Source organism: Pristiophorus japonicus, chromosome 5 (assembly GCF_044704955.1).
Source record: "Pristiophorus japonicus isolate sPriJap1 chromosome 5, sPriJap1.hap1, whole genome shotgun sequence".
Taxonomy (NCBI): Eukaryota; Metazoa; Chordata; class Chondrichthyes; family Pristiophoridae; genus Pristiophorus; species Pristiophorus japonicus.
In genome coordinates, this window is record NC_091981.1 from 4,266,461 (window position 1) to 4,291,847 (window position 25,387).

Sequence of the window (25,387 nt, forward strand, 5' to 3'; positions counted from 1 at the left end):
ATCCCCGGTGTCCTGGGGCCAATATTTATCCCTCAATCAACATCACTAAAACAGATTATCTGGTCATTATCACATTGCTGTGTGTGGGAGCTTGCTGTGCGCAAATTGGCTGCCGCGTTTCCCACATTACAACAGTGACCACACTTCAAAAAGTACTTCATTGGCTGTAAAGCGCTTTGGTGGTCATGAAAGGCGCTATAGAAATGCAAGTCTTTTTATTCAAACTCATGTTATGGAGTGACTGAATTTTAAAAGGACGCTCTTGCATAAAGCTGTTTCCTGAACAAATCACAATGTCTCAGACTCCAGAGGGGAACAATGTAACCAGAGTAAGAATTTAAACAATTGTACAATATTGATATGATTTATCGGTTAGCACAGAACTGTTTCCTTCTTTCTGAAAAGTGCAGAAACTAATTAGTGATAAACCCCCAGGTTTGTCGTACTTGATTGTTATTCGAATACCAAGTCCATGAGGCTTTAGCTGCCATTTTATTCAAAACAGCATGTGGCGAAGAAGCCAAGCTAGGATGGTAGGGAAAGCGGCAAGGAAGGGGTTCAAAGCTGAAAAGAATGAGGAGCCTTGGGCTTCTGAGAATTCTGTGCGTAAGAACAGTGAGCACGACACATTTCGCAATATCAACAGTACCACACGTGAGCTGCAACGTTCGAAATATCAACTACAGTCATCACACAGTCTTTATCATAGTCTTGCGTCCAGCACACACCTGTAGTGTCACATCTCTATCACATGGGATGTATCCAAAGCCTCAGCTGTCCACAGGGTAACAAATGGTGATTGGCTCAACAAATGGTGTGTGTTGACCACGTGAATTGGCTCCAATATCCCCCAAAAAACAGTTGTATCCACAATACAGACAGTACGTACGAACATAAGAATTAGGAGCAGGAGTCGGCCATTTGGCCCCTCAAGCCTGCTCCGCCATTCAATAAGGTCATGGCTGACCTTCGACCTCAACTCCACTTTCCCACCCGATCCCCATATCCCTCGATTCCCCGAGAGTCCAAAAATCTATCGATCTCAGCCTTGAATATACTCAACAACTCAGCATCCACAGCCCTCTGGGGCAGAGAATTCCAAAGATTCACCACCCTCTGAATGAAGAAATTCCTCCTCATCTCAGTCCTATATTGGCCGACCCCTTATCTTGAGACTGACCCCTGGTTCTAGACTCTCCAGCCCGGGGGAAACATCCTCTCAGCATCTACCCTGTCAATCCCCCTCAGAATCTTGTATGTTTCAATGAGATCACCTCTCATTCTTCTAAACTCCAGAGAGTATCAGCCTAATCTGCTCAATCTCTTCTCATAGGACAACTCTCATCCCAGGAATCAATCTAGTGAACCTTTGTTGCATCGCCTCTAAGGCAGGCTTCTAAGCAGCATTGCGCAAATATTATCGAAGCACCCAGTCAAATTATTCACCTAGCAATCGAGAACCAGCAGCCACTAAGCAAAATCAAATTGCCCAGAATTGCACAAGTACCTGAAGGAATTTGTTTTGCAGGACTACGGGGGGGTGGGACTAGCGGAAGTGCTCTTGCCCTTAGTGGAGGAAGTCCATCCGGGAGGGCGCTGAGCACCTCGAGTCTCATCGCCGAGAGCATGCAGAAACCAAGCGGAAGGAGCGTGCGGCAAACCAGACTCCCCACCCACCCTTTCTTTCAACCACTGTCTGTCCCACCTGTGACAGGGACTGTAATCCCCGTATTGGACTGTTCAGTCACCTGAGAACTCACTTTAAGAGTGGAAGCAAGTCTTCCTCGACTCCGAGGGACTGCCTATGATGATGATCTTGCAGAGCCGGCATGGGCTGGACGGACCGAATGGCGGCCTCCTGTGCTGTAACCGTTCTATGCGGGAATGAAGTGACGTGGATAGACTGGAGAAGCTGGGATTGTTCTCCTTGGAGCAGAGAAGCTTGAGAGGAGATTTGATCGAGGTGTTCAAAATCATGAGGGGCCTGGACAGAGTAGATAGAGAGAGAAACTGTTCCCATTGGTGGAAGGGTCGGAAACCAGAGGACACAGATTTAAGGCGATTGGCAGAAGAGCCAAAGTCGACACGAGAGAAAACGTTTTTACGCAGCGAGTGGTTAGGATCTGGAATGCGCTGCCTGAGAGGGTGGTGGAGGCAGACTCAATCGCGGCTTTTAAAAAGGAGTTGGATAAATACTTGCAGGATAAAAAATTGCCGGGAGATGGGGAAAGAGCGAGGAAGTGGAACTGGCTGGATTGCCCTTCGAGAGAGACGGCACAGGCTCGATGGGCCGAATGGCCCACTCCTGTGCTGTACGATTCCATGATTCTATTAGTAAAGAGTTTAATATTTTTATCTTGCCGGTCATCTGATGTATTGTTTCACTAAGCTTGCTGTATTTCGTATGGTAGCAAAGCAAATCAAACGCCAATATAGAAACATAGAAACATAGAAAATAGGTGCAGGAGCAGGCCATTCAGCCCTTCTAGCCTGCACCGCCATTCAATGAGTTCATGGCTGAACATGAGACTTCAGTACCCCATTCCTGCTTTCTCGCCATAACCCTTGATCCCCCGAGTAGTAAGGACTTCATCTAACTCCCTTTTGAATATATTTAGTGAATTGGCCTCAACTACTTTCTGTGGTAGAGAATTCCACAGGTTCACCACTCTCTGGGTGAAGAAGTTTCTCCTCATCTCGGTCCTAAATGGCTTACCCCTTATCCTTAGACTGTGACCCCTGGTTCTGGACTTCCCCAACATTGGGAACATTCTTCCTGCATCTAACCTGTCTAAACCCGTCAGAATTTTAAACGTTTCTATGAGGTCCCCTCTCATTCTTCTGAACTCCAGTGAATACAAGCCCAGTTGATCCAGTCTTTCTTGATAGGTCAGTCCCGCCATCCCGGGAATCAGTCTGGTGAATCTTCGCTGCACTCCCTCAATAGCAAGAATGTCCTTCCTCAAGTTAGGAGACCAAAACTGTACACAATACTCCAGGTGTGGCCTCACCAAGGCCCTGTACAACTGTAGCAACACCTCCCTGCCCCTGTATTCAAATCCCCTCGCTACGAAGGCCAACATGCCATTTGCTTTCTTAACCGCCTGCTGTACCTGCATGCTAACCTTCAATGACTGATGTACCATGACACCCAGGTCTCGTTGCACCTTCCCTTTTCCTAATCTGTCACCATTCAGATAATAGTCTGTCTCTCTGTTTTTACCACCAAAGTGGATAACCTCACATTTATCCACATTATACTTCATCTGCCATGCATTTGCCCACTCACCTAACCTATCCAAGTCACTCTGCAGCCTAATAGCATCCTCCTCGCAGCTCACACTGCCACCCAACTTAGTGTCATCCGCAAATTTGGAGATACTGCATTTAATCCCCTCGTCTAAATCATTAATGTACAATATAAACAGCTGGGGCCCCAGCACAGAACCTTGCGGCACCCCACTAGTCACTGCCTGCCATTCTGAAAAGTACCCGTTTACTCCTACTCTTTGCTTCCTGTCTGACAACCAGTTCTCAATCCACGTCAGCACACTACCCCCAATCCCATGTGCTTTAACTTTGCACATTAATCTCTTGTGTGGGACCTTGTCTAAAGCCTTCTGAAAGTCCAAATATACCACATCAACTGGTTGTCCTTTGTCCACTTTACTGGAAACATCCTCAAAAAATTCCAGAAGATTTGTCAAGCATGATTTCCCTTTCACAAATCCATGCTGACTTGGACCTATCATGTCACCATTTTCCAGATGCACTGCTATGACATCCTTAATAATTGATTCCATCATTTTACCCACTACTGAGGTCAGACTGACAGGTCTATAATTCCCTGTTTTCTCTCTCCCTCCTTTTTTAAAAAGTGGGGTTACATTGGCTACCCTCCACTCCATAGGAACTGATCCAGAGTCAATGGAATGTTGGAAAATGACTGTCAATGCATCCGTTTCCAAGGCCACCTCCTTAAGTACTCTGGGATGCAGTCCATCAGGCCCTGGGGATTTATCGGCCTTCAATCCCATCAATTTCCCCAACACAATTTCCAGACTAATAAAGATTTCCCTCAGTTCCCCCTCCTTACTAGACCCTCTGACCCCTTTTATATCCGGAAGGTTGTTTGTATCCTCCTTAGTGAATACCGAACCAAAGTACTTGTTCAATTGGTCTGCCATTTCTTTGTTCCCTGTTATGACTTCCCCTGATTCTGACTGTAGGGGACCTACATTTGTCTTTACTAACCTTTTTCTCTTTACATACCTATAGAAACTTTTGCAATCCACTTTAATGTTCCCTGCAAGCTTCTTCTCGTACTCCATTTTCCCTGCCCTAATCAAACCCTTTGTCCTCCTCTGCTGAGTTCTAAATTTCTCCCAGTCCCCAGGTTCGCTGCTATTTCTGGCCAATTTGTATGCCACTTCCTTGGCTTTAATACTATCCCTGATTTCCCTAGATAGCCACAGTTGAGCCACCTTCCCTTTTTTATTTTTACACCAGACAGGAATGTACAATTGTTGTAATTCATCCATGCGGTCTCTAAATGTCTGCCATTGCCCATCCACAGTCAACCCCCTAAGTATCATTCGCCAATCTATCCTAGCCAATTCACGCCTCATACCTTCAAAGTTACCCTTCTTTAAGTTCTGGACCATGGTCTCTGAATTTACTGTTTCATTCTCCATCCTAATGCAGAAATCCAACATATTATGGTCACTCTTCCACAAGGGGCTTTCCCCAAGGGGCCTTACACAACACCCAGTCTAAGATGGCCTCCCCCCTAGTTGGTTCCTCAACATATTGGTCTAGAAAACCATCCCTTATGCACTCCAGGAAATCCTCCTCCACCGTATTGCTTCCAGTTTGGCTAGCCCAATCTATGTGCATATTAAAGTCACCCATTATAACTGCTACACCTTTATTGCATGCACTCCTAATTTCCTGTTTGATGCCCTCCCCAACATCCCTATTACTGTTTGGAGGTCTGTACACAACTCCTACTAACGTTTTTTGCCCTTTGGTGTTCTGCAGCTCTACCCATATAGATTCCACATCATCCAAGCTAATGTCTTTCCTAACTATTGCATTAATCTCCTCTTTAACCAACAATGCTACCCCACCTCCTTTTCCTTTTATTCTATCCTTCCTGAATGTTGAATACCCCTGAATGTTGAGTTCCCAGCCCTGATCATCCTGGAGCCACGTCTCCGTAATCCCAATCACATCATATTTATTAACATCTATTTGCACAATTAATTCATCCACCTTATTGCGGATACTCCTTGCATTAAGACACAAAGCCTTCAGGCTTGTTTTTTTAACACCCTTTGTCCTTTTAGAATTTTGCTGTAAAGTGGCCCTTTTTGTTCTTTGCCTTGGGTTTCTCTGCCCTCCACTTTTCCTCATCTCCTTTCTGTCTTTTGCTTTTGCCTCCTTTTTGTTTCCCTCTGTCTCCCTGCATTGGTTCCCATCCCCCTGCCATATTAGTTTAAATCCTCCCCAACAGCACTAGCAAACACTCCCCCTAGGACATTGGTTCCGGTCCTGCCCAGGTGCAGACCGTCCGGTTTGTACTGGTCCCACCTCCCCCAGAACCGGTCCCAATGCCCCAGGAATTTGAATCCCTCCCTGCTGCACCACTGCTCAAGCCACGTATTCATCTGCGCTATCCTGCGATTCCTACTCTGACTATCACGTGGCACTGGTAGCAATCCCGAGATTACTACTTTTGAGGTCCTACTTTTTAATTTAGCTCCTAGCTCCTTAAATTCGTTTCGTAGGACCTCATCCCTTTTTTTACCTATGTCGTTGGTAACAATGTGCACCACGACAACTGGCTGTTCTCCCTCCCATTTCAGAATGTCCTGCACCCGCTCCGAGACATCCTTGACCCTTGCACCAGGGAGACAACATACCATCCTGGAGTCTCGGTCGCGGCCGCAGAAAAGCCTATCTATTCCCCTCACCATTGAATCCCCAATCACTATTGCTCTCCCACTCTTTTTCTTGCCCTCCTGTGCAGCAGAGCCAGCCATGGTGCCATTAACCTGGGTGCTGCTGCTCTCCCCTGATGAGTCATCCCCCTCAACAGTACCCAAAACAGTGTATCTGTTTTGCAGGGGGATGACCACAGGGGACCCCTGCACTACCTTCCTTGCACTACTCTTCCTGCTGGTCTTCCATTCCCTAGCTGGCTGTAGACCCTTTCCCTGCGGTAAGACCAACTCACTACACGTGATACTCACGTTCTCAGCATCGTGGATGCTCCAGAGCGAATGCACCCTCAGCTCCAACTCCGCAACGCGGACAGTCAGGAGCTTGAGGTGGACACACTTCCCGCACATGTAGTCGTCAGGGACACCGGAAGTGTCCCTGAGTTCCCACATGGTACAGGAGGAGCATAACACCCGACCGAGCTCTCCTGCCATGTCTTAACCCTTAGATATCTAAGTCGGATATCCAGGCCAAAGCTCCCGGTTTAATAGTGTGGATATCCCGCATTCAGCCTGTGAATTCCCTCTGCGGGCAGTGCTCGATGATGTGCTCCAGTCGCAGGATGGGGAGGCTTTAATCTTCCACCGATGGAGAAGGTGGCAGTATCGACCGAGACCGGTTCTGAGGGGGTTGATGGTTGCCCACTGTTTGCGAGGAAGATTTGATCCTTCAGGTTGTGCTGTGGACTCCTCGATAAGGAATCTATTCCGTGTGTCGCAGTTCTTCCAAGCATTTTGCCGTCGGTCATCGAGGCTGAGGGGAGATCGCTGAAGGGCTTTGGCAACGGTCCAAAATGGCCTCCAAGATTTGAGAGGGATTAGTGGTAGGTTGTTCAAGCCGGCCTGGATCGGCATGTCTTTGCTGGTGTAGCGGTTGTATTCCCTGGAGACTGTGGGGCAGAAATTCCAGCCTCCCAGGTCCGTACAGGGAGTGTACGGGGTGCGTACAGACCCGGGAAAGCATCGCAAAAGCCGGTTTTCAGTGCACAATGTGCATGCGCTGAAAACCAGCTTTTCCAATCTGTCAAGCTGGAGCTGGACAGACCCTCCGCATCTCGGGAGCGAGGGCATTTGCACGGGCAAGATTGCGGGATTTACCCATATCCTGCCCGGAAAATGTCCTCAAAACTCTTGTGCCTGATAATAGCAGATGCATAGCCTACTGTTACAGGCATAAGAGTATTAAAATACACACAAACATTTTAACATAAAATTATAAAAACACATTTTATTGTTTAAAAACCCTTCTCACGACATTAAGTTTATTTTAAACCATTTTAAAAATCGGGAAAATATATATTTTTTACATACATAAATGACTAATTTAAATTAATAAAAATATGTGGTGTATTTTTTCTATTTTTTTTATTAGTGTTTTGGGGTTTTCTCATTCACAATGATAGGTTCTCCAACTTACGGAGTTCCCATTATTATGAATGAGAAGATACTTTACCTAATTGGCTGCCCAGAGCCATGTGACTCCAGCCCCGGCGCATATGCCGACGTGCACGTGCTGCGAAGCGCAGTCAGTGGAGGTCTCCGGACCGGGAACTTGCGTGGACGCAGCAGGAACAGGTCGGTGCGCACCTTTTAAAAGTTTTTTTTACCCGATCGCCCGCGGGAAGCAGCCGACAGGGATTTCTGGGCCGGGATCGTCGCGGTGTAGGTGTGGTGGTGCGATGTTGGTGTCGATCAAAGCGTACCGGTGATAATTCTCGCAGTCTGTATTCCAGTGATCGAGATCGCGTATGAGCAATACCACAGCTGATCTACTGGCGTAAAATAATTTTGGTGTTTATTTTTTGCATGCATTCTTTTCACCCTGCCTGGTAAACAACTATAATCAGAGTCTATCTCTCAGTATGGTCTTCCCTTGCTGGCTGCTTGGAGCAATGCTCGAGTTACAGCAAATCACCCTCTCTTTCTCAGTGACCGTCTTGTGTCATTTATCATCATTTTTATTTCTGCAGTCAGAGATTAGTTCCGTCGATCATGAGTTTCCAATCACCCACACTGTCGGGTTATTGGCCTGAAACCAAATTAGCGTAAGCAGAAATAAATTAACTCGTGCGTGACTGAAATCCCACGGGTCACTTGCTGCTGCATGTCCCCAAATCCATATTCACCCAGCGGCGCACACCAGCGGTATCGCTGAAACATAGAAACGTAGAAAATAGGTGCAGAAGTAGGCCATTCGGCCCTTCGAGCCTTCGAGCCTGCACCACCATTCAATATGATCATGGCTGATCATGCAACTTCAGTACCCCAATCCTGCTTTCTCTCCATACCCCTTGATCCCTTTAGCCATAAGGGCCACATCTAACTCCCTCTTGAATATATCCAATGAAATGGCCTCAACAACTGTCTGCGGTAGGGAATTCCACAGGTTAACAACTCTCTGAGTGAAGAAGTTTCTCCTTATATCAGTCCTAAATGGCCTACCCCTTATCCTTAGACTGTGTCCTCTGGGTCTGGACTTCCCCAACATCAGGAACATTCTTCCTGTATCTAACCTGTCCAATCCTTCAGAATTTTATATGTTTCTATGAGATCCCCTCTCATTCTTCTAAACTCCAGTGAATACAGGCCCAGTCGATCCAGTCTCTCCTCATATGTCAGTCCTGCCATCCCTGTAATCAGTCTGGTGAACCTTCGCTGCACTCCCTCAATAGTAAGAACGTCCTTCCTCCAGATTAGGAGACCAAAACTGAACATACTGCAGAAACTATGGGGGAGAAATTGGGTAGGATCGTGCTCCTGGCAAGGGAGGGAACAGGGGCGGTAACGGGTTTGGAGCCGGGAGCGTCGGCATTCACGCCGCTCGGCAAATTGGGCGTGCCGGTACGGTCGGCGCTGAGGACTTTTGCCCGGGAGCGCCACGCCGGTGTGCAACGCCCCCGGTATCGCCACGGGTATAACGTTTGGTTTGCGCTGCACCCGTAGCGCCCCCTAGTGACCCCGCCAGAGAAAGCTGGCATACAGAGCTGTCCCGGGGGGCGAGGGGAAGAAACGACTGCACAGAGTAAGTGTGAGTGATTTTTTTTTGTTTTGTGATTTGATTTTATTTGCGACGAGTAATGTTTTTTGTGTGCTGATTTTTTTGTTGCAGGGAGACCTCTCTTGGGGCGCTACGAAGCCGGTTCCTTAGCACGGGATATTCGGTTGCTCACTCGGCCTAGCGCCCCTAGAGAAGTGTGCAACGCCTTCCTTCACGCTCCGCCCCGACACTCTGGGTCCAGCTGGGGAATTTTGCTGTTCCCGTGGCTAAAAAATCTCCGGCGCTAAATGTAACGACTGCCCCTCATTCACGTCTCCGGAACCCTCCCCGAATTTCCAGCCCGATGACTTTAAACCGGCTGTGTTCGTAGTAGTATGTCGAGAGACTGTTTTGTTGACCTAAACTCCCCTTCTAAAGGCGGTCAGGGTTGACTCAGCTCTTGTTCCTGCCAGGCTCTCCCGCCATCATCATCGGCAGTCCCCCGCAATCGAGGGAGACTTGCTTCCACTCTAAAAGTGAGTTCTCAGGTGGCTGAACAGTCCAATAGGGGAACCACAGTCTCTGTCACAGGTGGGACAGACAGTGGTTGAAGGAAAGGGAGGGTGGGACTGGTTTGCCGCACGCTCCTTCCGCTGCCTGCACTTGGTTTCTGCATGCTCTCGGCGACGAGACTCGAGGTGCTCAGCGCCCTCCCGGATGCTCTTCCTCCACTTAGGGTGGTCTTTGGCCAGGGACTCCCAGGTGTCGGTGGGGATGTTGCATTTTATCAGGGAGGCTTTGAGGGTGTCCTTGAAACATTTCCTCTGCCCACCTTTGGCTTGTTTGCCGTGTAGGAGTTCCGAGTAGAGCGCTTGCTTTGGGAGTCTCGTGTTGGGCATGCCAACAGTGTGGCCCGCCCAGCGGAGCTGATCAAGTGTGGTCAGTGCTTCAATGCTGGGGATGTTGGCCTGGTCGAGGACGCTAACGTTGGTGCGTCTGTCCTCCCAGGGGATTTGCAGGATCTTGCGGAGACATCGTTGGTGATATTTCTCCAGCAACTTGAGGTGTTTACTGTACATGGTCCATGTCTCTGAGCCATACAGGAGGGTGGGTATTACTACAGCCCTGTAGACCGTGAACTTGGTGCCAAATTTGAGGGCCTGGTCTTCGAAAACTCTCTTCCTCAGGCGGCCGAAGGCTGTGCTGGTGCACTGGAGGCGGTGTTGAACCTTGTCGTCGATGTGTGCTATTGTTGATAATAGGCAATATACCTTCGCTGTTACACGCCTGCAGCCGACCATTTTGATTACAAAAGCATCATTCCTTAATTTAATGACGAAGTGAATGTAGTTCCAAAATCATCGAAGGAGGCCATTCGGCCCCACCTGGCTTTTTGAAACAGCTGTCCAATTTAGCCTCACACCCCAGATTTACCCCATAACCCTGAAAATTAGTCCTCTTCAAGTACATGACCAATTGTCTTTTGAGAGAAAGAAAGACGTGCATTTATGTAGCTCCTTTCACAACCACCGGATGTCTCAAAGCGCTTTACAGCCAATGAAGTACTTTTCGAAGTGTAGTCACTGTTGTAATGTGGGAAACGCGGCAACCAACTTGCGCACAGCAAGCTCCCACACACGACAATGTGATAATGACCGGATAATCCGTTTTAGTGATGTTGCCCCCAGAACACCAGGGGGGAGTGGGGGGGGGGCGTGTGTGCCGGGGGAATTCCCACGTTTAGATGCGCGCGCGCGCTAAATCCTGAAGTTGCATCAGTTTCAACGGCAGAACGGCGCCGAGCACTGCCTGGTCACCCTTGCCCCCGACCTCAGACTCTGGGCCAACGCCGATGGAAGTGAGTAACTGACGGGGTTGAGCCTTTGGACCAGTGTTTATTTTTGTGACTTCCAGTTGTTGTCCAACAGATATGTTACTGTTCTTCGATCTTCTCGGCCGGCTGTATTAAACATATATACATATATTGTAAAAACGTTTGGGTCAAACTGTTTTTTTTTTAAGTGCAGGGGTCGATCCCTTGGGCACCTGTTCATGCCGATATTGCTGACAAATTTTTGTTCCACTTTTAATACAAAAAGCAGTCCTGCCAATCTGCAGCTGGTGCACTTCTGATTTGTTTTCAATACAGTGGCTCGGCCCCGTTAATGAATACGCACAAGGCTCGGGCGCGTTGCAACCAGCGAAGGGCTATGTGGGGATTTTGTTTTAAGTCTCTGCCACTGAAGGGTCGCTAACGAGAGGGCGCAGACTTCAGGCAACTGGCAAACGAACCAGAGGCGACATGAGGAAAATCTTGTTTGCTCAGCGAGTGTTTAGGATTTGGAATGCACTGCCTGACAGGGTGGTGGCGGCAGAATCAATACAGGTACAACGTCTCGATTACGGCTGGCCGAAAACCGGACACATTCGAGGCAGCCAAGATGAGGGCGAGGAACGAGGAAACCGGTAAAAACACGCGGCGCGGAGGAGCGGCGGGAATCAGCAGGAGCGGCGAGGAACGCCAACAGCGAGGTCCAAAATCCAGCAAAATCCAAAAACCGCCAATGTCTCGGTCCCGAGGTTGCCGGATTTCAAAAGGGAATTGGGTAACTACTTGAAGGAGAAAAAATTGCAGGGATATGGGCAAAGAGCGGGGGGACTGGGACTGACTGGACTGCTCTTCGAAAGAGCCGATGCAGACTTGATGGGCCGAATGGCGGCCTCCTGTGCTGTACTATTCTGATTACCCCCCCTCCCCGTCCACACTCTCTTTGCTGGGGTACAGTGTGGGCTGTTTCTAGTCTGTTGCCGTTCACAACTGCAGGTTCAGTGGAACGTAAGGTCGAGTTTACAAATGAATGGCCAGCACAACGTTGCAGGAGGGGAGCACAATGTTGGAGCTGGAAGTCACCAAGTCCCTTACAGTTTCCAGTTAATGGAGGGAGCATCGCACTGAGCCTTCTGCCTGAAATCCCAATATATGCATGAAGTTCTGAACCAAGAACTCGTTACGTCGACCCCTATATCTTTATTCCTCCACCTCCCAAGATGAAATGCTTGGCCTCCTTGAAGCGCCTTCCCCATGGTGGCAGAGTTTCGGTATTGTCCGAATGAAGAATTGAAACTATCGTTTCCGTCATGTATCCCACATGGCTACTGTTGGTACTATTACAAGATGTGCCACCCGAGGGCACTGCAGTGGGAGACTCGCAAGTTACCTGTACAGGTGTGCCAGGCCTGGTATAAAAGGCAGGCCACCAGGTGTGAGCCTCACTCTGGAGTTATCAATAAAGGAGTAAGGTCGCTACAGTTCAAGAATAACACATTGCCTCGTGGAGTCATTGCTACAGCATCCAAGGACACAACAGTTTTGTTCTGAAGTCATTGTCTTACGCAACGTGTTGGAGCTGCCCTCCGTCTCTCTTGTTTTGCAGCCTATATTCGTATTTCTATTTGCAGCTCGTGAGGCAATTGTTCAGTTGGGCCATGTGGTTCCAAAGCTTGGACTTTCGAGCCACCTCCCGCCATTCACTTCCCTGTATAATCACAATGACCTTTGTGCTTTACAAATAACTTGTGCATGGAGCTTTGAACATTAGATGCAGCTCAGGAATGATCCCGAGTTTAAGCAACGTATCAAATAAAGAAAGACTTGCATTTTTATAGCGCCTTTCACGACCAACGGACGTCCCAAAGCGCTTTACAGCCAATTAAGTACTTTTTTGAAGTGTAGTCACAGTTGTAATGTGGCAGCCAATATGCGCACAGCAAGCTCCCACAGACAGCAATGTGATAATGACCCAGATAATCTTTTTTTTGTTACGTTGATTGAGGGATAAATATTGGCCCCAGAGCACCAGGGATAACTCCCCTGCTCTTCTTCAAAATAGTGCCATGGGGTCTTTTACGTCCAGTTGAGAGAGGAGACAGGGCCTCAGTTTAACATCTCATCTGAAAGATGGCCCCTCTGACAGTGCGGCACTCCCTCAGCACTGCCCTTTTGCAGTGCTCCCTCAGGAGTGCCCCTCCGACAGTACGGCACTCCCTTAGTACTGCCCCTCCGACAGTGTAGCACTCCGTCAGCACTGCACTGGAATGTCAACTTAGATTTTTTGTGCTACAAGTTCCTGGAGTGGGACTTGAACCCACAACTTCTGACTCCGAGGCGAGGGTGCTGCCCACTGAGCCACAACGGTCACTCAAATGACAAAGTTATATTTAGCTTAAAGGACACAATTGATAGCTATAGAAGCAAACCCGTTTCATCCAACAAGCCTGCCCTTTCAACCTAATTTTACTTCTCTTTACACACTCTCGGATCTGTTCTATCCCCAGGAATGCGTCTAATTGCCTCTTCAACCCACTTATAATATTTGTTTTGCTGGCTTCCTTGGTAACTTGGGCGTTTCTCCCGCAGCGAGACTGGGGACCCAATGAACGTGTCCAGAACTTTGTAGAGCAATTGATTGTGCAGGGTTGTAAAAAAAATCCTGAGAAAATAATATTCAAGCCTGTACTGTAGCCTCTTGGTTGTAATACTGAACTAGTGCCATAATCCAGTTCAAATCCGACCATGAAAAGCTGTTTCACCGTGAAAATGCAAACGCTTCACTGATGTTCGAATAAGACTCAGGAGCAGGAGTCGGCCATTCGGCCCCTCGAACCTGCTCTGCCATTCAATAAGATCACGGCTGATCTTCGACCTCAACTCCACTTTCCCGTCCGATCCCCATATCCCTCGATTCCCCCAGAGTCCAAAAATCTATCGATCTCAGCCTTGGGGCAGAGAATTCCAAAGATTCACCACCCTCTGAGTGAAGAAATTCCTCCTCATCTCAGTCCTAAATGGCCGAGCACTTATCCTGAGACTGTGACCCCTGGTTCTAGACTCTCCAGCCCGGGGGAAACATCCTCTCAGCATCTACCCTGTCAAGCCCTCTCTTATGGGAAGGACCTGTGATCTCCGCCCACTCTGGTCAACATGGCTCCAAACCCACACAATGGGGTTCACCCTCAATGCCAATAACTAAAAGCTTGCCACAGTTGCCCGCGTCCCGTGAACAAATTAAGAAATAATCTGACATATGCAAATTTCCTGTTGCACCAACACTATTTCAGGAAGTGGCTGTTCAATATAAATAAGCAGTGACTTTACATAATCATTCAGACAGATGGACGCGGTTCTCCTTAAGTTGCCACTTCTCTATTTCTTACAGTTTCCAATTTACACACTCGGAGAACTACACTAACTCTGGGCGGCAGGTAGCCGTTCTTGCTTGAATCAATCAAGTCTTCTTCCTTCTTTGTCAGCCGTGGCTCAGTTGGTAGCCCTCCTGTATGGCTCAGAGACGTGGACCATGTACAGTAGACACCTCAAGTCGCTGGAGAAATACCACCAACGATGTCTCCGCAAGATCCTACAAATCCCCTGGGAGGACAGACGCACCAACGTTAGCGTCCTTGGCCAGGCCAACATCCCCAGCATCGAAGCACTGACCACACTCGATCAGCTCCGCTGGGCAGGCCACATTGTCCGCATGCCTGCCATAGAAACAAAGAAAATAGGTGCAGGAGTAGGCCATTCGGCCCTTCGAGCCTGCACCACCATTCAATAAGATCATGGCTGATCCTTCCCTCAGTACCCCTTTCCTGCTTTCTCTCCATACCCCTTGATCCCTTTAGCCGTAAGGGCCATATCTAACTCCTTCTTGAATAAATCCAATGAACTGGCATTAACAACTCTGCGGTAGGAAATTGCACAGGTTAACAACTCTCTGAGTGAAGAAGTTTCTCCTCATCTCAGTCCTAAATGGCTTTCCCCTTATCCTTAGACTGTGATCCCTGGTTCTGGACTTCCCCAACATCAGGAACATTCTTCCTGCATCTAACCTGCCCAATCCCGTCAGAATTTTATGTTTCTATGAGATCCCCTCTCATCCTTCTAAACTCCAGTGAATAAAGGCCCAGTCGATCCAGTCTCTCCTCATATGTCAGCCCAGACATCTTGGGAATCAGTCTGGTGAACCTTTGCTGCACTCCCTCAATAGCAAGAACGCCCTTTCTCAGATTAGGAGACCAAAACTGAACACAATATTCCAGGTGAGGCCTCAAAAAGGCCCTGTACAACTGCAGTAAGACCTCCCTGCTCCTATACTCAAAACCCCTAGCTATGAAGGCCAACATACCATTTGCCTTCCTCACCGCCTGCTGTACCTGTATGCCAACTTTCAATGACTGATGTACCATGACAATCAGGTCTCGTTGCAACTCCACTTTTCCTAATCTGCCGCCATTCAGATAATATTCTGCCTTCCTGTTTTTGTCCCCAAAGTGGATAACCTCACATTTATTCACATTATACTGCATCTGCCATGCATTTGCCCACTCACCTAACCTGTCCAAGTCACCTTGCAGCCTCTTAGCGTCCCCCTCACAGCTCACACCACCACCCAGTTTAGTGTCATCTGCAAACTTGGAGATATTATACTCAATTTGGAACAGATTTTTAAAATTTCACTAACATTAACAGGATAAGGAAACACTGTTCCTTCCTGAGACCGTGAGTCTGCCATTAAGTTTATATCACAATATTAAACAACAACAATAGCTTTCTTCACAATTATGGTGAAAGGAAAGACTTGCATTTATATAGCGCCTTTCACAACCACGAGACTCCCAAAGCAAGCGCTCTACTCGGAACTCCTACACAGCAAGCGAGCCAAAGGTGGGCAGAGGAAACGTTACAAGGACACCCTCAAAGCCTCCCTGATAAAGTGCAACATCCCCACTGACACCTGGGAGTCCCTGGCCAAAGACCGCCCTAAGTGGAGGAAGTGCATCCGGGAGGGCGCTGAGCACCTCGAGTCTTGTCGCCAAGAGCATGCAGAAACCAAGCGCAGGCAGCAGAAGGAGCGTGCGGCAAACCAGTCCCATCCATCCTTTCCCTCAACCGCTGTTTGTCCCACCTGTGACAGAGACTGTAATTATCATATTGCACTGTTCAGCCACCTGAGAACTCACTTTTAGAGTGGAAGTAAGTCTTCCTCGATTCCGAGGGACTGCCTATGATGATGATGATGATATAGCACTCTCTACTGAGTCTGTCGGAGGTGCGGTCTGTCAGATGAGACGTTAAACCGAGGCCCCGTCTGCTCTCTCAGGTGGATGTAAAAGATCCCACGGCACTATTTTGAAGAAGAGCAGGGGAGTTCTCCCCGGTGTCCTGGGGCCAATATTTATCCCTCAATCAACATCACGAAAACAGATTATCTGGTCATTATCACATTGCTGTGTGTGGGAGCTTGCTGTGCGCAAATTGGCTGCCGCATTTCTCACTTTACAACAGTGACTCCACTTCAAAAAGTACTTCATTGGCTGTAAAGCACTTTGAGGCGTCTGGTGGTTGTGAAAGGCGCTATATAAATGCAAGTCTTTCCTTTCACCAAAATTGTGAAGAAAGCTGATTTTGTTGTTTAATATTGTGATATAAACATAATGGCAGACTCACGGTAGCAAGCCAGACCCCCCGGCCTCAGGAAGGAACCGTGTTTCCTTATCCTGTTAATGTTAGTTAAATTTAAAAAATCTGTTCCAAGTAACAATCAAAGGTTAAGCTTCGATATCATTGTTTGCTGTGCCCAAACTACAGACACAAGTGCAGCGCTGACAGGGATGTGTAAACAGTGACTAACCCAAGAGTCAGCTTCATATATCCATGGCAAACCCAAGCATCAATCTGCAATCCCGGCTCCCACAAACTTGGGAAGTGGGGATGGGGTTGCAAAGACTTGCATTTCTATAGCGCCTTTCGCGACCTCAGGAAGTCATAAAGCGCTTTACAACCAATGGTAGACATTTTTTTTTTTTTAAGTACAGTACTGTTGTAACACAGGAAATAGGGCAGTTAATTTGCGCACGGCAAGCTCTCACAGACAGCGATGAGATAAATGACCAGATAATCTTTTTTTTTTAATTATGTTGTTTGAGGGATAAATATTGGCCCCAGCTCCTCTTCTTAAATCGTGCCGTGGGATCTTTTACACCCACCTGTTTAGCATCTCATCCGAAAGACGGGACCTCCGACAGTGCGGCACTCCCTCAGTACTGCCCCTCTGACAGTGCGGCGCTCCCTCAGTACTGCCCCTCCGACAGTGCGGCGCTCCCTCAGTACTGCCCCTCTGACAGTGCGGCACTCCCTCAGTACTGCCCCTCCGACAGTGCGGCGCTCCCTCAGTACTGCCCCTCTGACAGTGCGGCGCTCCCTCAGTACTGCCCCTCTGACAGTGCGGCGCTCCCTCAGTACTGCCCCTCCGACAGTACGGCGCTCCCTCAGTACTGCCCCTCTGACAGTGTGGCGCTCCCTCAGTACTGCCCCTCTGACAGTGCGGCGCTCCCTCAGTACTGCCGCTCCGACAGTGCGGCACTCCCTCAGTACTGCCCCTCCGACAGTGCGGCACACCCTCAGTACTGCCCCTCCGACAGTGCGGCGCTCCCTCAGTACTGCCCCTCCGACAGTGCGGCGCTCCCTCAGTACTGCCCCTCCGACAGTGCGGCACTCCCGCAGCACTGCACTGGGAGTGCCAGCCTGGTCCGGTCTCTGGAGTGGGGAGAGGAGGAGCCCTGGCTAACTTCGGTTGATTATTTTGAGTAATTTACGCAAACACTGCCGCTCTCGAAAGTCAAGTCAGTATTACAGCCATTCAGATTCTGGCACGAGAGGATTTCTTTGTACAATGTTACGAGAGAACGATACTGTGATACTCTCCTCTTATAGCTTGAAAATCCAGTCTGCGTTTGCAAAGTGGACCGCGGTTTTGCAACGGGTCCAGGGAATTAATCTGCAACCTGCAGCATTGGGTGTGAAGCACTCCTTCCCCGACTGAGAAACATTGCTGCCTTCAAGGCACCACCAGCTGCAAGTCATTTGGGAAACCACATTGTAATCTTTCCACTGATGTACAAATGAAAGTGTTCTTGTCTGTTACAGGCCTGTCCAGTGTCCAGAATAAACTTGCTGTGCACTATCGATGGAACACAGACGTGTTGTTCCAACAGTGGCCAAGCGTGGACTCGGAATATCTCCAGCAGCCGGACATCGTGCAGATGACCGTCAGGGTAAGCGCAGCGGAGGATAAATCACGGCTACACAACTTGTATTTATATAGCGCCTTTAATGTAGTGAAACATCCCAAGGAGCTTCACAGGAGCGTTATCGCCACACAACGAGAAATGAGGGCAGGTGACCAAAAGCTTGGTCAAAGAGGTTGGGTTTTAAGGAGCATCTTAATATTAATAATAACTTTTATTTATATTGCACCTTTAACGTATTAAAATGTCCCAAGGTGCTGCACAACAGTGTTACAGACAAACAGATAAACCAAGCCACAAAAGAAGAGAGAGGTTTTAAGGAGCATCTTAAAGGAGGAAAGAGAGGCGGAGAGGTTTAGGGAGGGAGTTCCAGAGCTTGGGGCCCAAGCAACAGAAGGCACGGCCACCGTTGGTGGAGTGATTATAATCAGGGATTCTCAGGAGAAACATAGAAACATAGAAAATAGGTGCAGGAGCAGGCCATTCAGCCCTTCTAGCCTGCACCGCCATTCAATGAGTTCATGGCTGAACATGAAACTTCAGTACCCCCTTCCTGCTTTCTCGCCATAACCCTTGATCCCCCGAGTAGTAAGGACTTCATCTAACTCCCTTTTGAATATATTTAGTGAATTGGCCTCAACTACTTTCTGTGGTAGAGAATTCCACAGGTTCACCACTCTCTGGGTGAAGAAGTTTCTCCTCATCTCGGTCCTAAATGGCTTACCCCTTATCCTCAGACTGTGACCCCTGGTTCTGGACTTCCCCAACATTGGGAACATTCTTTCTGCATCTAACCTGTCTAAACCCGTCAGAATTTTAAACGTTTCTATGAGGTCCCCTCTCATTCTTCTGAACTCCAGTGAATACAAGCCCAATTGATCCAATCTTTCTTGATAGGTCAGTCCCGCCATCCCGGGAATCAGTCTGGTGAACCTTCGCTGCACTCCCTCAATAGCAAGAATGTCCTTCCTCAAGTTAGGAGACCAAAACTGTACACAATACTCCAGGTGTGGCCTCACCAAGGCCCTGTACAACTGTAGCAACACCTCCCTGCCCCTGTATTCAAATCCCCTCGCTATGAAGGCCAACATGCCATTTGCTTTCTTAACCGCCTGCTGTACCTGCATGCCAACCTTCAATGACTGATGTACCATGACACCCAGGTCTCGTTGCACCTTCCCTTTTCCTAATCTGTCACCATTCAGATAATAGTCTGTCTCTCTGTTTTTACCACCAAAGTGGATAACCTCACATTTATCCACATTATACTTCATCTGCCATGCATTTGCCCACTCACCTAACCTATCCAAGTCACTCTGCAGCCTAATAGCATCCTCCTCGCAGCTCACACTGCCACCCAACTTAGTGTCATCCGCAAATTTGGAGATACTGCATTTAATCCCCTCGTCTAAATCATTAATGTACAATGTAAACAGCTGGGGCCCCAGCACAGAACCTTGCGGCACTCCACTAGTCACTGCCTGCCATTCTGAAAAGTACCCGTTTACTCCTACTCTTTGCTTCCTGTCTGACAACCAGTTCTCAATCCACGTCAGCACACTACCCCCAATCCCATGTGCTTTAACTTTGCACATTAATCTCTTGTGTGGGACCTTGTCGAAAGCCTTCTGAAAGTCCAAATATACCACATCAACTGGTTCTCCTTTGTCCACTTTACTGGAAACATCCTCAAAAAATTCCAGAAGATTTGTCAAGCATGATTTCCCTTTCACAAATCCATGCTGACTTGGACCTATCATGTCACCATTTTCCAGATGCACTGCTATGACATCCTTAATAATTGATTCCATCATTTTACCCACTACTGAGGTCAGGCTGACCGGTCTATAATTCCCTGTTTTCTCTCTCCCTCCTTTTTTAAAAAGTGGGGTTACATTGGCTACCCTCCACTCCATAGGAACTGATCCAGAGTCAATGGAATGTTGGAAAATGACTGTCAATGCATCCACTATTTCCAAGGCCACCTCCTTAAGTACTCTGGGATGCAGGCCATCAGGCCCTGGGGATTTATCTGCCTTCAATCCCATCAATTTCCCCAACACAATTTCCCGACTAATAAAGATTTCCCTCAGTTCCTCTTCCTTACTAGACCCTCTGACCCCTTTTATATCCGGAGGGCAGAATTTGAGGAGCGCAGACATCTCGGTGGGGGGGGGGGGGCGGTTGAGAGGCTGGAGGAGATTACAGAGATAGGGAGGGGCGAGGGCCATGGAGGGATTTGGACAAAAGGATGTGAATTTTGAAATCGAGGTGTTGCTTATCCAGGAGCCAATGCAGGTCAGCGAGCACAGGGGGTGATGGGTGAGCGGGACTCGGTGCGAGTTAAGACACGGGTCAGCGAGCACAGGGGATGATGGGTGAGCGGGACTCGGTGCGGGTTAGGACACGGGGCAGCGAGCACAGGGGGTGATGGGTGAGCGGGACTCGGTGCGAGTTAGGACACGGGGCAGCGAGCACAGAGGGTGATGGGTGAACGGGACTCGGTGCGAGTTAGGACACGGGGCAGCGAGCACAGGGGGTGATGGGTGAGCGAGAATTGGTGCGAGTTAGGACACGGGGCAGCGAGCACAGGGTGTGATGGGTGAACGGGACTCGGTGCGAGTTAGGACACGGGGCAGCGAGCACAGGGGGTGATGGGTGAGTGGGACTTGGTGCGAGTTAGGACGCGGGGCAGTGAGCACAGGGGGGTAATGGGCGAGCGGGACTCAGTGCGAGTTAGGACACGGGGCAGTGAGCACAGTGGGTGATGGGTGAGCGGGACTCGGTGCGAGTTAGGACATGGGGCAGTGAGCACAGGGGGTGATGGGTAAGCGGGACTCGGTGCGATTTAGGATACGGGGCAGTGAGCACGGAGTGATGGGTGAGTGGGACTTGGTGCGAGTTAGGACACTGGCAGCCGAGTTTTGGATCACCTCTAGTTTACGTCGGGTAGAATGTGGGAGGCCAGTCAGGAGTGCATTGGAATAGTCAAGTCTAGAGGTAACAAAGGCATGGATGAGGGCTTTAACAGCGGATGAACTGAGGCAGGGGGTAGAGACGGGCGATGCTACGAAGGTGGAACTAGGCGGTCTTAGTTATGCTGCGGATATATGGTCAGAAACTCATTTCAGGGTCAAATATGACAGCAAGGTTGCGAACAGCCTTGTTTAGTCTCAGACAGATGTTAAGGAGAGGGATGGAGTTGGTCGCTTGGGAACGCAGTTCGTGGCGCACACCAAAGACGATGGCTTCGGTCTTCCCGATAGTTAGTTGGAGGAAATTTCTGCAAATCCAGTACTGGACATCTGACAACTTCGAAGAAGTGGTGAGGTCGAACTGATTGTCGTCAGCGTACATGTGGAAGCTGAAGTCTTCCACATAGCACACGCTTAAGTCTAACCCTTACTTGCTGCAGCATTTCCTCTGTTACACATTTTTCCCTCATGCTAACGTCTTGACTACTCCCCTTATGCCTGTCTGACACATTCCAACGTTACTTAGTTCCCAAGGAGCCCTCCAACCTGCCTCTGCAATGTGGGTGGTGTTGTGTTCCTCATGACCAGAAACCCGACAGCAACTCTGTTTTGGCCTCCACCCTCACCTTGGACCTGCTGCGAGTGGCACCGGACTAGGTTCCTGGTGCTAGAATTTCCCGAAAGCCCGGCAGCGCCTGATTGCTGCCCTAAAAGCTGCTACGGCTGGGAAGATTATCGCCGGCAAAAACGTCCCGAAAATTTTTTTTTAATCCGCCCAGCGAAAAACATGGGCCTTGCACCCCCAATCTGAGCGGGAAAGTGCAATTTTTCGAAAGAAAATGGGTGAAAAAATTTTTAAATCTATAAAAATTTAGGTCCCTTGCAGTGGGATTCAGGTGAGCTTATAATGGGGAGCAAAGAAATGACAGAGACCAGTTGAACAAATACTTTGGTTCTGTCTTCACGAAGGAAAACACAAATAACCTTCCGGGAGTACTAGGGGTCCGAGGGTCTAGTGAGAAGGAGGAACTGAAGGTTATCCTTATTAGGCGGGAAATTGTGTTAGGGAAATTGATGGGATTGAAGGCCAATAAATCCCCGGGGCCTGATAGTCTGCATCCCAGAGTACTTAAGGAAGTGGCCCTAGAAATAGTGGATGCATTGGTGATCATTTTCCAACAGTCTATCGACTCTGGATCAGTTCCTATAGACTGGAGGGTAGCTAATGTAACACCACTTTTTAAAAAGGGAGGGAGAGAGAAAACAGGTAATTATAGACCGGTTAGCCTGACATCAGTAGTGGGAAAAATGTTGGAATCAATTATTAAGGATGAAATAGCGCATTTGGAAAGCAGTGACAGGATCAGTCCAAGTTAGCATGGATTTATGAAAGGGAAATCATGCTGGACAAATCTGGAATTTTTTGAGGATGTAACTAGTAGAGTGGACAAGGGAGAACCAGTGGATGTGGTGTATTTGGACTTTCAAAAGGCTTTTGACATGGTCCCACACAAGAGATTGGTGTGCAAAATCAAAGCACATGGTATTGGGGGTAATATACTGACGTGGATAGAGAACTGGTTGGCAGACAGGAAGCAGAGAGTCGGGATAAACGGATCCTTTTCAGAATAGTAAGCAGTGACTAGTGGAGTGCCACAAGGCTCAGTGCTGGGACCCCAGCTCTTTACAATATACATTAATTATTTAGATGAAGGAATTGAGTGTAATATCTCCAAGTTTGCAGATGACACTAAACTGGGTGGCGGTGTGAGCTGTGAGGGGGATGCTAAGAGGCTGCAGGGTGACTTGGACAGGTTCGGTCATTTGGCCCCTTGAGCCTGCTCCGCCATTTAATAAGATCATGGCTGATCTTCGACCTCAACTCCACTTTCCCGCCCGATCCCCATATCCCTCGATTCCCCGAGAGTCCAAAAATCTATCGATCTCAGTCTTGAATATACTCAACGACTCAGCATCCACAGCCCTCTGGGGCAGAGAATTCCAAAGATTCACATCCCTCTGAGTGAAGAAATTCCTCCTCATCTCAGTCCTAAATGGCCGACCCCTTATCCTGAGACTGTGACCCCTGGTTCTAGACTCCCCAGCCCGGGGGAAACAACCTCTCAGCATCTACCCTGTCAATCCCCCTCAGAATCTGGTATGTTTCACCTCTCACTCTTCTAAACTCCAGAGAGTATCGGCCCAATCTACTCAATCTCTCCTCATAGGACACCCCTCTCATCCCAGGGATCAGTCTGGTGAACTTTCGCTGCATCACCTCCAAGGCAAGTATATCCTTCCTTAGGTAAGGAGACCAAAACTGTGCACAGTACTCCAGGTGTGGTCTCACCAATACCCTGTACAATTGTGGCAAGACTTCCTTGCTTTTGTACTCCGACCCCTTTGCCATAAGAAGGGGAATGAGAGAAGATAATTTTCGAAAGGATATACTTGCTTTGGAGGCAGTTCAGAGAAGGTTCACTCGGTTGATTCCGGGGATGAGGGGGTTGACTTATGACGAAAGGTTGAGTCGGTTGGGCCTCTACTCATTGGAATTCAGAAGAATGAGAGGTGATCTTATCGAAACGTATAAGATTATCAGGGGGCTCGACAAGGTGGATGCAGAGAGGATGTTTCCACTGATGGGGGAGACTTGAACTAGGGGGTACGACCTTGGAATAAGGGGCTGCCCATTTAAAACTGAGATGAGGAGAAATTTCTTCTCTCTGAGGGTTGTAAATCTGTGGAATTCGCTGCCTCAGAGAGCTGTGGAAGCCGGGTCATTGGAATAAATTTAAGGCGCAGATAGATAGTTTTTTAAATGATGAGGGGTTATGGGAGCGGGCAGGGAAGTGGAGCTGAGTCCATGATCGGATCAGCCATGATCGTATTAAATGGCGGAGCAGGCTCGAGGGGCCGTATGGCCGACTCCTGCTCCTATTTCTTGTGTTCCTATGTTATAAAGGTGGACAGGGAGAGAGCGGTGGAGGATGGAGACGGACTGTGGGAAGGGCAGGGAAGCTGCCTCAGTGGGCTGCTATGTGGCAGAGTCTCTGAGTGAGAGAGATTAGATACCTTCCCTCCCTGAGGCCCTGACCCCAGGGGTGGGCAGGGAGATGGATTCTATCTCTTCTCCCCCCCCCGCCCTTCCACTTTGTGGGGGAATATGGTCACTCTACTCGACCCATATGTTCCGTTCCGCATCACCAACATCGCTGTCCTTGATGGGCAAGGAACGGGGCAAAAGGCTCAGAACAGTTGGCCTCACGAAAAAAAAAAAGGGCTGTTGCCATAAAACTCGTGTGTCTAATTCTAAAATGTTCCTCCCACTCAATCAAAGCACTTCCAAACTTTGACTCACCACTTGGCTCGGCCAGTGGTGTGTCCTCGCTCATGTAAAATCGCGAAGGTCTCGGATGCTTTTGTGGTCGGATATTTTCACGGTGCAAAGGCTTGCGCTGATGTAACGAGGTGAATTGCCTCTAATCCGACAGAAATGTTCAGCTTTGTGTGGGTTGGGTGAACCTTGTCTGTTCAAAAATGCGGAACTGACTCTACATTCGCAGCAGATCTGCCTTTTCAGCGTTGGCAACGTGATTTTTTTTTTAGGATAAGATGTTCCAGCTTGAACAATTCAAAGGCAGCTCCCGAGCTAAAAGCAACCACCCCACTCCTCCACTCCCTTTGTTTAAAAAACACACTAATATTCACCGTCTCGGGTCTGAGTGCCGCCTGCTCCCAGTGAGCCGAGCCTGGCCGGGGGCTGACATTCTGCTGGAGTTTGGGTGTGACTATTACTGTCTCTGCAAGTTCCGACTTGTCCAGAGAATTTCTGCTTTCCCTTCACTGTCAGCCCTCGGGACTGTTGAAAGCCGATAATGTTGTCCTTTCTTGAAACACACCTCTGACATTCCACACGGTGGGTGTGGATCTGACCCGAGACACCAGGACGGGCTTGTTGGTAAATGGCCTGTCTAGCCCTGTAGCCAAGTTCTGTGCCGCGCATACTATCAACTCTTCACCGCCTCGTACACGTTCAAATCTCACTCTCGGGTGACTCGGATAGGGAGCAAGACTGACGGACGTCTCAAAGCGCTTTATAACCAACAAAGTACTTTTTGAAGTGCAGTCACTGTTGTAATGTGGGAAACACAGCAGCCAATTTGCGCACAGCAAGCTCCCACACACAGCAACGTGAAAATGACCCAGATCAGATCATCTGGTTTTTTTTTTAGTGATGTTGATTTGAAGGATAAATATTTTAAGAGTGGAAGTAAGTCTTCCTTGATTCCGAGGGACTGCCTATGATGATGGGAAACTACCCTGCTTTTCTTCGAAATAGTGCC

At 48.6% G+C, this 25,387-nt stretch overlaps 1 protein-coding gene across 1 annotated transcript in view; it reads left to right on the plus strand.

Annotated features, from left to right (window-relative positions):
* lars2 (leucyl-tRNA synthetase 2, mitochondrial) overlaps nt 1-25,387 on the plus strand; it is a 123,212-nt gene that overhangs the window by 91,648 nt on the left and 6,177 nt on the right. Inside the window, exon 20 of the mRNA XM_070880318.1 lies at nt 17,966-18,093. Coding sequence (XP_070736419.1) covers nt 17,966-18,093 — 128 coding nt within the window. The remainder of the gene's footprint in view (nt 1-17,965; nt 18,094-25,387) is intronic.